Source organism: Corvus hawaiiensis, chromosome 5, assembly GCF_020740725.1.
Source record: "Corvus hawaiiensis isolate bCorHaw1 chromosome 5, bCorHaw1.pri.cur, whole genome shotgun sequence".
Lineage (NCBI taxonomy): Eukaryota > Metazoa > Chordata > Aves > Passeriformes > Corvidae > Corvus > Corvus hawaiiensis.
This window is the reverse complement of record NC_063217.1, coordinates 51,257,532-51,272,253: the sequence shown is the minus strand read 5'-3', so window position 1 is coordinate 51,272,253 and position 14,722 is coordinate 51,257,532. Positions and strand designations below refer to the sequence as shown.

At 38.7% G+C, this 14,722-nt stretch overlaps 1 protein-coding gene across 14 annotated transcripts in view; it reads right to left on the bottom strand.

Annotated features, from left to right (window-relative positions):
- Positions 1-14,722, bottom strand: part of RAPGEF2 (Rap guanine nucleotide exchange factor 2) — a 187,492-nt gene that overhangs the window by 104,398 nt on the left and 68,372 nt on the right. For all 14 annotated transcript variants that reach the window (XM_048303242.1, XM_048303243.1, XM_048303244.1 and 11 more), the window contains exon 4: positions 6,724-6,807. In XM_048303242.1, the coding sequence (XP_048159199.1) occupies positions 6,724-6,807 (84 nt within the window). The remainder of the gene's footprint in view (positions 1-6,723; positions 6,808-14,722) is intronic.

The following is a 14,722-nucleotide window of genomic DNA, read 5'->3' as shown; positions in this document are numbered from 1 at the left end:
TAGATGCAGACACTACAAAGCAATTAGTGTTTATTTCTCAATGTCTATTTAAAATTCATTGTGAGTAATTCATGATAGCCACACAGTCATAAATGGACTGACATCACCACTACTCCCAACTTCCTCCTTCAGCTTATGATCTCAGTCTTTCCTAGATTAAACCCTAAGATCACACTCCTTTTATGCTTCAGTTTCAGTTGATGGGACTGAAATGCTGAACCACTGCATTCAAACCAGACAGAGGACAGGGCAGCAGGGGGGTCAGCCCACAACAATACCACACTCTATGCCTCCCCACCAACCCTTAGAGACAGTCAGGAGCATGATACAGACATACCAGAACAACAAACAGGTCACAGGAAAATCCAGCAGCAGCAAAAAAAGTGAAGTTTTCTATTCAAGACAGAGAGTTCTGAGGGCAAACTAAATCCAAAGCATACACTTCCAAGTAACTTCTTAAACAGACTTGAAATTATAACCTGGGGAGTTATTTTTCTCTTCAAAGATCCAATGTATGGTCTTCATGTTTCCATCACGATGCTGCAAATCCTTAGCCATAAACAACTCAGAACCTGGAAAAAACTAAATAAACTCCACACAGCCCTTGATCAACTCCCTATGTAGCTTAAACAACTAAACTAGCAGCTCACAAAAGTACAACTCTGAGCCTCCCACAAGTCCATTATTCTAAAACTCTGTTTCCTGCTCGGGGCAGCGAAAAAAATCCCTTTTTAGGGGATTTTATCATAGTTTAAATATTTGTGTATACTGATCATTCTCTTTCAGTTAAAATCCCAGTTTCATTCTGTGATATCATAGGTTTCAGCCAGTAATAGCCATTATTAATAAACACTTAGCTGCAAATATATGAGTCATATACCCAGAGAAGGATATTATAATTGTGATTAAAGCTATCAGCATAATTTTACTGACTCAAAAGATCGATCAAAGGCTCTTCTGTCTTCAAAATATAAACACACCATCAGTTAGATATATGTAAACCACAAAAAACAGCATGATCCAGACATCACAAAAATTAGGAAGTATGTTTCAGATACATAAAGCTGTATAAATGCATGTAGATAGCCAAGGGCTCTGCTCCAGCACTATCACATTCACATTCATTACCTGCCAAAATAAAAAAGACTGCCAAAATCCCTAACAAATTTTATTCTGAAAGGTTACTTTTATAAGTTAATGAGGATACACTTCGACGAGGACAAAACATTTCTGACAAACTGAGTTTTGCTATTGCTTTACACACGTTCAAAAGAAGTCCATAATTTGTTCAATGACTCTCCAGTATGATTCGATATTCCATTCCATTATTTAAGTTATTTTAGTATGGAAAAGACCAGAGGACTAAACCATCAATATTTAAACAGATACATCCCTTTTAATTTTGAAAATAGTAAAAAACAGATGTTCTCTCATCTTCAAAACTCTAATCTTTTAACTAGAAGAAAAAGCTTAAATAATTGTTCCTGTAGGTAAAATCTGTGACCTTGCCAAAGGGAAAGCAGCTCTCCATGGCCATATGAGGCGGTGAGGGGAGAACTGGTTGGATGTGGCAGCAGTGAAGGACAAGAGGCTGCAGCAAGGAAACAGGAGATGAGAGAGCAGTGAAAGCCAAGTGCAAAGCCAGGTTTGCAGGTGGCAAGTCGGCATCACAGGATGCCTGAGCAGCACAGCACAGACCACCAAGATGGGCTCGGAAGCATTCTAGGAAAAAAGCAAAAAAAACCCCAAGTACCAGAGCCAACAGTCTGAGAAAAACTGCCCAGCACTTCTGTATTTTGTTGCTGCTAAGAGACAGCTGCATCCTCTGGTCGTGGAGGCCAAGAGCAAGCATGAGGTAAGCTAGGGGAGATCTAGGAGACCTTTTGGCACTGCAGCTCCCATTTAATGAACACAAAAGAACCCAGTGGAGTTTGCACTAGAAGCAAAGCTCTGGTACAAAAAGCACACAGGAAGTCCAAGTACATGATCAAATGTGGTGAGAGCATGGAGAAGCCTAGGGAAGCTGGAGGCCGCTGCAAAAGATATATTGAGGGACTGTCACATTGCTGCTGTCAGTGGCCATGTGAAACACAGGAGAGCCAGGACAGCCCTCAGGCAATTGCATTTTCTGCTCATTTATTTTCTGGAGTTCATACATAAACCTCATTCTATCATGTGAACTGCCTTCAGGGTACAGATGCTCAGGGGAAATTATGAGGGGACTGAGTGCTAATTTGTGCTAGTTTGATGGTCATGGTGGGAGGAAAGAAGTAAGGAATGTTTAGTTTAACCATAATACATGCCTGATAAGTTAAAGTAAAGGAAGAAGTTTGTAAATATTAATAGGAAAATAGGGGGAAAGGGGCAGGACAGAAGAGGGATGATCTTCCTCACATTAAACTGTAAGAATAAATTTCACTGTTGTAATTTACAGAAATTAAATAGAAGAACAAGATTAAGCTTTACCTTATGTCACCAAATAAATGGCAGCTTTAATTGATCAGAGCACAGTTCTTTAAAACTGTGGATTGCATATTTTCCCAAAATAATAAGATAATAAAATCCAGCCTTTTCTTATGAACACTATTTGCTAGCTGATGGCTTGGCATTTGAACAAATGCAAGCTAAACTGTATTACAATAGGGAAATAAAATTAAACTCAAGCTATTTTCAAAAAAACAGACATGGTTTAGATGTTAAAGCAAAGTACTCAATTTAGGACTTCATGTATTCCAATATTCCATCTTGAACAACTTAGTTTTTTAAATTTGGAATTAAAGACTCGTCCAGTAGCTAGTTACAAGTAATTTTGCAAGTCACCCAGTACATTATAAAACTTTGTCAAAAATTTGCAGCTTTGACACTCATTTCAAAGTATGTCAACAGGTATCTATTTGACCATATCTCATACACTGCAAAGCTGCTTAATTTTGGACTGCTGTACTACTTTTCATTTACATGGTTTTTTAGTAGTATTGCTGCTGTTACTGGTCAATTTTTTTATCTCATTGATGCTTCCAGCAAATTGTTCTTCTCCCAGCTCGTGATCTCTGCCTTTGTGTCTCCCACCAGAGAGTGGAGGGGAGTGAGAGGTGTCTGGTTTGGGAGAGTCTCATGGGGGGGTGGAGGGGGGAGGGGGGGCACTAAATTAGGGTGTGCTGTTCCTGAACCACAGTGGTGCAAAAGCAGGAGGGTGGTCATTTCTTAAGCTTTTAGACAACTTCATGGTGGGGGAAAGGGGTATTTTTAAAACATTCTTCTTCCCCAGCTATATATTAAGTATCTACATAACCTAGTCTCTCTAGTGAAAGAATTTTAAATGGTATCAAACACCAGAAATGAAAGCCATGGACACAATGATTAGGAAGAAAGAGATAAGATCAGTTTACCCAATATAAAATATACAACAAAAGAGCATTTCCAGTGTTAGTCACCAACCAGTCTGAGGATGCTCTATCTAAAACTAATGCAAGCAAATCAGCTAAAAGAGGACCCAAATGCAAATAGTATGTTGAGCATATTAAGTCAAATGCACTAAGGTACTTGCAAGTGTCAGCTCAAATCTGGTGATAGCCCTCCATCCTGTTCTTTATGGACTCACATGCCAACTGCCATGAAGTTAAGAGTAAGATCTAATTCTGCACAGGACTCAGAACACACCTGCAAGAATGTAGGCAGATTTATCCACTAGGTCTGCCTAAATTACCCTGAGATACTACTTTTGCTCTGGCATGTAAAGACACTCATTTTAAAAGAGTGAAATCCAACAAATAGCAAATGCTCTTGAAATTCATGGGGTGGGGTGGGGGTGGAATTGATGGGACGACAACATGTGTTTATTTTAAATTTGGTCAGTTACTGCCCAGCCATCATTCAATGAAGCTGAGCTTGAGGAGGTCAGGAGGACAGGCAAGTGGAAGCCCTCAGTGTGAGCAGGATCAGCAGCCCAGAGAACCTGTCCAAAGGGATTTACTACAGGTGCATGGGGCAGGCTGACAAAAAAAGAGAGAATATTTTTTAAGTGGGGAAAAAAAAAATAAGGCATTTTCGATGGTGAGATGCCTAGGGATGAACTACATTTGGCTCTGGGAAAAGAAAGTTAGGGAAATGAGAATTTTCTGAGTCAATAGGATTTGGAGAAAGGAACATACTTCTAGCTTTCTACATATTTGATTGCTCCTACACAGACTTCTTGGCTCCATTCTGCTCTCTTAATCACAAACTTCACATGTTGCAAAAAAAATATCCTAGTGGCTTTTTAGATGGCTAAAGATAAAATGGATTAAACTGAAAAAACCCCACACTAAAATAGTGTAAATACTAATTTACTATTGCAAATTTAATTTACTCAAATGACAAACAAAATCAAATTTAGATGATCTCTACTTTGCAGTGTTTAAGTCTCTTCCTATCACTTGATGTCAGTGATGCATGAGGATGTGCTCCATTTGCTAAACCACAGCCAGTTCATTTTAACAGTAACAGGACATCAGGACTCACAAATTATGCAATGTTCAAAAAGGCTCTTGAAATTGTTACTCCCTGTATATATAAACAGTCGGTTTCAGCAAGCACTTATCCAGTAACTGTCTTTTGTCCACTTCTGACACTACTCTTTAGATTCCAGAATACCACCTTACCGGTTCTTTCTGGACAGCACCCTTTTCAGTAGGTCTCACTCCCTTTTTTCTAGGGCACTGTAAAATTTCACTTTAGCATTTCTGCTAATCAGTCTCTTCTGCCTGGTATGTATATCTGAGCAGTTTGCTATTGCTCTCCCAGCAGTTCCCCAGCAGCATAAGTTAAGCTGAAAAACTTAAGTTTTCTTCTCAGGCCATTTCTTTATTAAATAAATAAATCAATAAATCATTTATTAGCCACCAGTATTCCAAATCAGAAATTTAACATGGATGCCCTCTCACTTTTTCCAAGTTTCTTAATACTGGATGAGCCCAAAGCCCAACTGCAACTTACTTATTTACAAAGAAAAAATCCTGATTAACCTTGTCCTAAATTTTAATAAGGCCCTCACCTACCCTTCAATGACTACAGCTTCTAAGCACAAAGTCCCTCACTAGAATGCCTCTGGTTTTACTCTCACGAAATATTTTCTATCTTATATAATTAAAGTTTCTTAATTTTGCTTTCATGGACTTAATGTTATCCTTGTTAATTAAAAAATTGTCTCTCTTGCATTTGCTCCCCAAGACACCAGCTTTGACATCTACTTGACTTCATCCACAACTATGACAGCTATTCTTATGCCAAATTCCATGCCTGTGCTTCACTAAGGTATCAGACACTGTCCCAGATGTCATTTTATACATTTCTCCATGTGAACAGGCCTTAAATGCTCCGCTTATTGTCACAGGACCTGTAATTTTCTGTTCATTCTACCAGGAAGAGTCTCAAGCTCATTGTTTATCTTATTAAACCTCACCTCTCTTCAAGTGTCCAAGTGAGGGAGGCACAAGCATTGCTCTATTTCAAAGGAACAGAAGATTCCTGCCATGGACTATATACAACCACCCTACATTAATTCAGGTACTATATATCTCTTCTCCTGGTATCTAAAGCACTTTCTGCCAGCTTTTTTCCTGGCACTGCCTGTTCATGGATGACATGTGGGACAATTTTCACTCTGCCAGAAGCAGGGGTCCTATAATCTGTTGTTTTGCTACTTTTTACAACAATCAGTTTTGCATCTTTAACATTAACTATTCGATGGCACATCTAATATACCTTTTTATCAGCAGTGCCTGACAGACACAAGACACTTGGTTGCACCAAGAACATGCCACAATCACCAAATGGAAGTCCCAAGGTTTGCACTGCTCTCCCACTAAAAGGCAGACTTGAAGATCTAATGCCTCATACGCCAACCAACACTAGCCATAAAGTGGTTTCCCACCATTTAAAATTGAAAAAAAATTCCCAGTGCTTTCATTATCATGATACTATACAGAGACAGGTCAATCTTTCATTCTGCCTTTCACAAATTTTATTTCATGCCATATACTTCAAAGGAGCCTTTTATAGCAGTCTGAATGAATATGCCTATAACCAGCATTTTAAAATAATTCTGCTCTGTTTCCATGAAAATGATCCAGCTCAGTCACTTTAGTCTAAAATCCTTGCAACCACTTGCATTTTTTTCCATAGCTCAAAATATATATATATTTTTTTTTTACTGAAGCAATATGAATTTTGAGTGCCTCACAATCAAACTTTCTTTTTTCCATGTAAGAAACCACTCTTCGTTGCAAATCCATTTGCATGAAGCACAACCTTATACAGAAGCAGCAAAACCTGCAGTAACATGATCTAGGCGTATGCTAACACATGCACCAAAGACCTGTGCACAGTAAGTAAAGCCTCAGGAAAACATCCAAATTCTAATGTATCCTATGATGTGAAGTTTGATTACTCACAGGAAGAGACTCAGTACTTCACTCCATTTGTCAGGTTTTTCGTGGTTCTATTTTTTAAATCGACAGCATCTGCATGATACTTTGGACAGCTGTACACTGTCCACAAAGATGGGCTTTCAATTCTAGCTATGGGCAAGAAACAGCTACTACAGCTAGCACAGGAGACATGTGTTTATATTTGTTCTTCTGTGCTTCATTAAATATAAAACACTGCCTTTTAATTCCAAAAATTCTCTACATCTCATGACTTATGTTTAGAATATAGAACACAGTACATTCATAGCTGACATACCTGCTCCTTGGAAGAAACATGGATTCTTTAATGAAGACTGAACCAGACAGCAGGATATACCAACAGGTACCAATATCATCAGGGCTGGAATAATTAAAAAAAAAAAAAAAGAAGACACAGTTTAAAACACTTGATTTAAATTACTCACAGCAGTACCAAATTTGCACTACAAAGAACATCAAAGAGGCAAAAATGCTCCAAATTATGGACAGAAGACACAATTGAATTATTTGCAAAATAATTCCATGAAATTATTCTAATTTCCATCTGCAAATATATACATTATTATTTAATTACCTTGACTTTATTAAAAGCATCTATCTATCTATTTGGTAACAGCCCCATTCAAATTAAATGTAACCGTAAGTTATTAAAATGAGGCCAAGCTACAGTAAATATACTGTATTTTATTCTATTGAATGCATTGAAGAAGAATGACAGTTCTTCAGCTCATGCTGAAGAGAGCTGTAGCATCTTTCCCTCTATAAAATAAGGCATCCTTTCCCAATTGTAGCCATCTTCTTCTTAGCCCTTTCTTCAAGACAGAGATTTTCCTTTCTGCATCAGCGTGCCTTTCTACAAGGTAAAAGACCATAGGAAACATTTGCAGATGGTAAATCTACATCAGATTTGTCAGTCATCATTATCTGCTGCTACTAAGCAGTGCCCCTTTCATGTCTCTTCCCGGCACAAGAATAAATTCCCAACAGAAGGGGCAAAAAGTTTCTTTTCCTCTCTCTTCACCCTGTAGAGAAACTGGATGAGGAAGACTTTGTCATCCAAGCACAGCTCATTCTACTGCAGATTCAGATGTTGCTCCTTGAATAATACAAAATCCTATTCATATGCTTAGACTATTTTTGGATAAGTAAGTTCAAATAATGTTTGGACAGGAAAATAAAATAGATTAAGGTTACGAGAAATAGCTGCAGTAGAAGTCTCATTCCATGTTGACAGTCAGCACTGAGAATCTCTCTACTGTACTCCAGTCTTTACCACGCCTGCGTCTTCCAGACAAAGTGACTAATTGAATTCAAGTGCATCATCATGAACTGCATGAGCATTCCTATCGAAAACCACATCCCTAGTGACACTAAGAGATGCAGATTACTTAATGAATTCGTAGCACCATCATTTTTTTAAATTACATGTCTCAAGTCTCTAGCAACAACTAGGTCTAACTTCGAGCAAGAACAGCCCACATCTTTTAACAGTGATGACAGCATAGTATTAAAACCTAATCTTAAGTCTTAGTAGGTAATGTACATGTTAGCAGCATATTTTCCATTTGAAGAACTTCAGTTTAAGAAGTACATACACAGTGGTCCTCAAAACAAAAGATCCAGCCTAAAAAGAGCTGAGAGCAAACCATCCAATCTAAGAACATGCTCTATTTTCACTTTCCACTGTATAATGTAGGCATGAGGAAGGACAGAAACACAGAGAATTAACAGAGGAAATTGAGGGGACACAATCTACAGCCAAGAACAGAGGAGCTGAATAAGAAGATGGAGTTTGTATTTCTTTTCTAGCAGCCAGTGTCCTGACCAGCGAAGTGACGCTGGTCAGCCACACACACCAGACAAGTGACAACATCTTCAAAATCAAGGTTTCAAGAATACTTCTTTATACTGATAGACAACAGAAAATGAAGCAATAACTCAGTCCCACAGCTAAAACAAGAGCATTTGGATTCACATAGCTGAAGTGTTCTAAGCTGCCTATTCTGAATAGTGCCTCACATGCTTGCTTCTCACATGGGCCTGTATCACCCTCAAACTTGTTGGTCTAGACAAATCAACACTGTGCATAAGTGCAGAAAACCAGGTTAAAGCAGATCAACTCAAGAAAACCAGCATTTCCAATGAAAATATCATTCCTAAAAACATAAACATGCACCTGAGTTAAGTTACACATCTTTAAATATTCTTTCTTTCCTCCATGAGTCCTATGCTGACAGGCATACAACAGCATTGCTGCTGAACTGCAAGTCTGTTAAGGTTTTTTATTACACTCTTTAATAGATGTCATTCTATATACAAATAATCTGGACTAATTAGCACAGTTAAAAATTTTTGAAATAGAAAGTTTCAGCAATGGCTATAGACAGAGTGATTTCCCAAATACCTGGGAAGTAACTGTACTAGGATGTGAATAATTATTTTTCCATGTGGATTACAGCACATTATATTATCACATAATAAGTTTTGTGGTCTTGAGGGTGTTTGGGTTTTTTTTTTTCCTTTTCCTAAAAGCTGGCAGTTTGACCAAGTATTAAAGTGTAGCCTGACAGAAAAGAACCTGGGGTCACAGATAACTCTAAAGCAACTAATCTAGAAGATCTTTTTATGATTCCAGAAAGCCATTTCCAATGATAAAATCATTGAAGCCGAAAAAAATTAAGTCAATAGAAAGTATTTTAACTTTTGCAAATCTACTAATGTGCAAGCTTTTATTTCCTTCCTTTTAAGAGTTGATTAACTTTTTGAAATCCTCTCTCAAACCAACTATTTGTAAGGAGCTTTAGTTACCTTTCTCATTGGAGATCTTTTAACTTCAAAGAGAAAGGCAGCTACTGGCTTTCACATGCACCAGTCAATATGTTCAATATTCAAATTCTTAAGGCTACTTTTGAATTTACCTTTGAATCATTAAAAAAAAACCAAAACCACCTAGAATAATTATGCACTCAACTGCAGTGGTTTGATTTTTTCTTATTTGATCACACAGCATGACTTTTCAATCAGTTAATCATCCAACTCAGTTTTATCTTTCTTTTTTTTTTTACCAATTCACAGGTTTATTCTCTTTCTCTGCAAGTTGGCTCTTCAAAAGTTGTTGCTCCTTCTCACTTATCTGTCATGAACATCGTACTTTATCTACTTTATATGTCATCAAATGAAGCATCTGCTCATTTGACAGCTGAAAGCACTGATTAAAAAAATATTAAAATCAAACTTGAGGAATACCATCTGACTGGATTTGTTTTCCCTTTGCTTTATGTATACTTAATAACTGGTTTTATTTTTACAGTTACATTTGAGAATTTCTAAGCTCTAAGGTATTTGCATCATGCATATCTAGTAAACTCAATGCTTTAATTATCTAAATAAAAAAAAAACTTCAATATTGCTGTCACAGTAGTGGAATATTAAGACAGAACATGTCTGTATTCAAGGTATCTTCCCTGAAATACACTCTGTATTCTTCTAAAACTTTTATTGTCAGACAAAACATCATAAATATTTCCAAGACAGTCTTCAAGAGCAAAGAACATACATAGGGTATTAATTCTCTTCATTTTTACAACTAGCAGTGTCTTAATAAAGTTTTGAGCAAAACATCTGAAAAAAATCCCCATGTATAGCAAACACATTTCTTTCTCCGGAACCCACATGCTTCTCTCAGAAAAAAAAAAAAAAAGCAAATGAAACACTGATCTATTCCTTTCATATGAAAATATATTTAACTCCTGCACTTTCAACACTTGCTATACTCTCAGTTGATTAGAACTAAGCCTCAACAAAGCCATTTGGCAGCCAGCTTTTGCTAGACAGTACTGTCACAAGAAACACGTGCAATTCTTTCATTTTAAGGATTCTGGGCTTTCCACAGTCCTATTCAAACATCATGTGGCTTTCAATCAACCTTCCAAGTTTTCTGTACTATGTTTGACATTTGTTCATCAACAATGCATTTGCATTCTTCAGGACTTTTGTGCCTCTAATGAAAGACAGAAGGAGCTATAGAAGAAGCGAATGCTGAACTACAAAAGCACTTCTTCAAGCCACCTGAGGACTCATCCAAATACCATTTTACCCAATAGAGAACACTCACATTTGAAAGGTTTCCTTCGCAATCACATATTAGATTTTATTTAAACATTAAAATTGAATTCTAGAGAATAAGCCCAACCATAAAGTTTTCTTTCACTGCTAGAACAGTGCCTACCCCTGGCAGCCCCCAGAAGAATCTAGAAACTTTACTTGTCCTAAAGATATTTCTTCTGCCAAAAACAACAGCAAATAGTTCTAAAAAGGCTTTATTGTGGACAGGACACTTCCCCAACAGGGTTTGCAGTAGAGTATTAAGTTCACGTAAGCACTTCATCAGGAATTAGCTGAAGCAGGATTGATGCCGATGACCTTTCCACAAAGGCATCCTTCAAGAGACACTGGGGTTTTTTCAGCCTTGCACAGTTAAAGGGGAAGGTCCATAGCCACCTGTCAGTCAAGCTGATGTAAAAAGGAAAGACATCTGCTGAGGTAAGATCTTTCCAATTACTAGTTTAGTAAGGATGCCACTGCTGTCCAGCATCACCACGAGCACTGAAGCAGCAGCTGTCACACATGAGGAGACTGGAAGTGCAGTTAAAGCTCCACAAAGCAACGGAGCTGGTGAAGGGTCTGGAGCACAAGTGAGAAGCAGCTGAGGGAACTGGGGGAGTTTAGCCTGGAAAAAAGAAGGCTCAGAGGAGATCTTCTCGCTCTCTACAACTGCCTGAAGAGAGGTGGTAGCCAGGTGGAGGTCAGCCTCTTCTCCCAGGCAACAAATAATAAAACAAGATTCAGCCTCAGGTTGCCCCAGGGGAGGTTTAGATTGGATATTGAAAGGGTCAAGCATTGGAACAAGCTGCCCCGGAAAATGGTTGAGACACCTGTTGGTGCGACCCATCCCACTGCGGGGCTGGGGCAGCATGATGCCAATCAATCCCAGCCTGGATCGAGTTTCTCGAAGAGGCAGACTCAGAGGGTGGGACGAGGGGCAGCTCAGAAGCCTAAGCTGCACCCCCGGTCCAAGCTGCCTCCCCCGGTTCGGGGAAATTCCCGGTTACTCGGTTGTTCGCTGGTTCTCTGTTATAACTCCCGCCTCTCAGTTTCCCCCCGTGGTTCTTGTTAAATTGTATCCTCCCCCTGGCTTGTAACTCATTGGTTGTTTTCCCCTTTCACCTGGGTTTTCGAATTCCCTACAAAACTGAGGACAAGCCTCGGGGGAGCATCCCATCGCGTTCCATCCATCCCTCTGAGCTTGTTCGGGTTACGAAACTTCTAACAATAAACCTGTTGGAAGCCAGACCAGAAGAGCCTCTCTCTTCCTTTACCTCCGAGCTAAGTGAGCCGATCCCATCGGCTCCTGCCGTGTTCCCTCTGCCGAGGAGCCAGCGCACAGCCAGCAGCACCATTCCTGATGCCGAAGTCACTTCAGCGACGCACAGAAGTAACTCAGCTGGACTCTCTCTGACCTGGGGCACGCCAGAGCTCGTGCCTTGAGCACAAGCACTGCGTTAGACACATCCCTGGAAATATTTTAAAAGCGTGTAGATGTAGCGCTTGGAGAGAGGGTTTAGTGGCAGACCTTACAGTGCTGGGTTAATGGTTGGATTCAAGTATTTCAGAGGTCTTTTCCAACCTTAATGATTCCACGGATCCACATGAGGCTGAAACCAAAGCTCACCTAACCCAGGCAAACAGCACTTCCTACCTAGTTTTGAATTCCTCTCTGCACTCTCCCTCCACTCTTGCAGGGCTATATGCATAGTGTGAGTGGAAATAATTGAAATCAGGAACTATAGACACATGTACATTTCCAAGCAGGCATACACAGACCTTTGCAGGCAAGCCTTTACTCTATATGTTGGGCTTAAGTGACAGAATACATTGCTTCAAATCCCTAAGACTGAGGGAAAGTTGTTGTTTGTTTTGGGATCTTCCTTCAGGTCAGCTACTGTTCTGGATATTCATCTGGATGAAACATAGGACTGTTAAAAGTTATACAGCCTACCAAAAGCAGCAAAGCTATCCACCTTCTCTAGTTACAGAAAACAAGATTTATTACCACCAAAGTTAGATGACACAAGCAATTTATCCTGCAGAGAATCAGAACGATGTCAACCCCAAAGCCACTCATTAGGGGCAGTAAGAACAACAAAATCAATACACCGTTATTCTGTCCTGAAAATAAGATTTGTGTTCTGCAGAAACAACAATAAAAGGACTCCAGTACTGAGATTTAATGTTCTTCTCTTATGACTACTATGACAAAGCTACCTACTGATAAAGTTTTCAGAATATTCAGGTTCTAGCAGCAACCTTAAAGTAGTGCAAAACCGACAGCCAATTCCAAAATAGCCACCAATGTGCAGGGTTTGTTCATAATATGAACTTTAGTTGTACAAATTTTGAATAAATCTGCTTGAAATCTTGACTTTTGTATTGTAGAACTTTTGAGAGCAGAGGATTTCCTGGGGAATCTACATATAATTTCCCAGAATGCCAGAGAACTTGCTTTACGGGAATTCAAGAGCTGGAAATGGAAAGCCATAAATTGGATTGCCTTCCCATTGTGTTTCCCTGTCCAGCTTCCTTGACGTAGTCCTTTAGCACAACTACAACCTGCAGCCAGAAGGACACCTTTCTGCTTTGAAAATTACACAAAAAACTGAAGATAGAACTATGCAGAGAAACTTCACAGCTGTCAGTAACTGTTCTGTCTGGAAACTTCAATTGCGTAATTATGCAATGGCTTATGACATCATTAGGTTGTCAGCGCTGATGAGCTTAGACAGTATTTTCAGACTGAGGCTTTCACATTTTCTAGCATATGAATGTTTTCTGAGATCTCAGAGGCACTCAAAATTCAAAAATCAGGAAGTGCTTATAAACGTCCAGTCTGACAAGACCCAAGAAGTTTGCAGGCTTTCTCACAGTCTCCAGTGCTTGTATCAAACTCTTCATGCTATGATTTATTAATGCCCCGAGAAGGGGCAGCTTCTTATTTCCAGATCACCAAGTAGCTACTTAAAACTAGGGCTTTATTTTCTACTTATAATTATTTTATTTCTATATAAAGCTATCAGCAGCACTTGTATGTTTGCAACTACACATTTGTAACTGTATATCTGAATTATATATTAACGGCATATCAAAGAAATTCTTCACAAGAAAACGTCCCCCACACATATCAGTTCTGTAAGACACCTCTCTACAGTAGCACAGGTGTTCCAATTCTAGCTTTTAGATTTCCTGATTACTTAAGGTGCTGAAAAACCCTCCAAAATATTCAGCTACATAAAGATTTAAATCAACCTGTTTGGTTGATTTAAAGGCCAAATAAATCTCAAGTATCTAGACCATCTGTAGTGTCTTCTTCCATCCTATCAAGTCCTGATAGATCACTTTTCTTTAAGACTTCTTTAGAAATAGCTAGGTTTTTAAAAGAGCAAACCATTTAATTCTCATTCTCCATCAAAATGAGACACAGCACTACTAAAACCTCTAGAATAACAATTATATTCAGCACATGCTTATTCACTCAGGTTCAACTGAGATAATGAACATCATAGGTATGTACAGTGGCAGGAATCTGCAGGTCTTTGTGACAACTGCTGTCAAACATGCTTTAATTCTGTCAAATAAGACATCCCTTCAGTGCAAAATTCAGTACCTGGACTTGAAAGCACATGCTAAATAAAAGTCTTTGCTCTTATGCCCACCTTCTGGTCATTGGTTTCTCAGCCAACTGCTTTAAAACAGCACTTGAAAAATGCTAAGCAGCATGCAGGTCTCATTGGAAACAAGCGCAGAAATTACTTCCATATAATTACTGCTTAATATTCATATTCCTTTTACAGTTCCCTCTATCCTGAGACCTAAGCAACAGAGGTGTCATTTTCCCCTCCAACACTGGACTGAATATTTCAGCAACTCCAGATGCTGGAAGGACCCCTAACTTAAGTCATCACCAACATCCAGAATTGCTTTCCATTCAGAGCTATTTTCAAGCTACTTCATAAAAAGGTCGTGAATTTGACAAGAACAATTTCTTGGTTGTGACAGAGGTAGTTTGATTTATGGAGACAATAGTTCTTTAAAATTCCAACCAAAGGATTCATTCAAGACTTACATTTAAACTGGATATAGTACCATCATCCTACAAGCTATATAAAAGAATTTACACACCGAAGCATACCTAGCAGATTACATTTTCATGTAATCACACT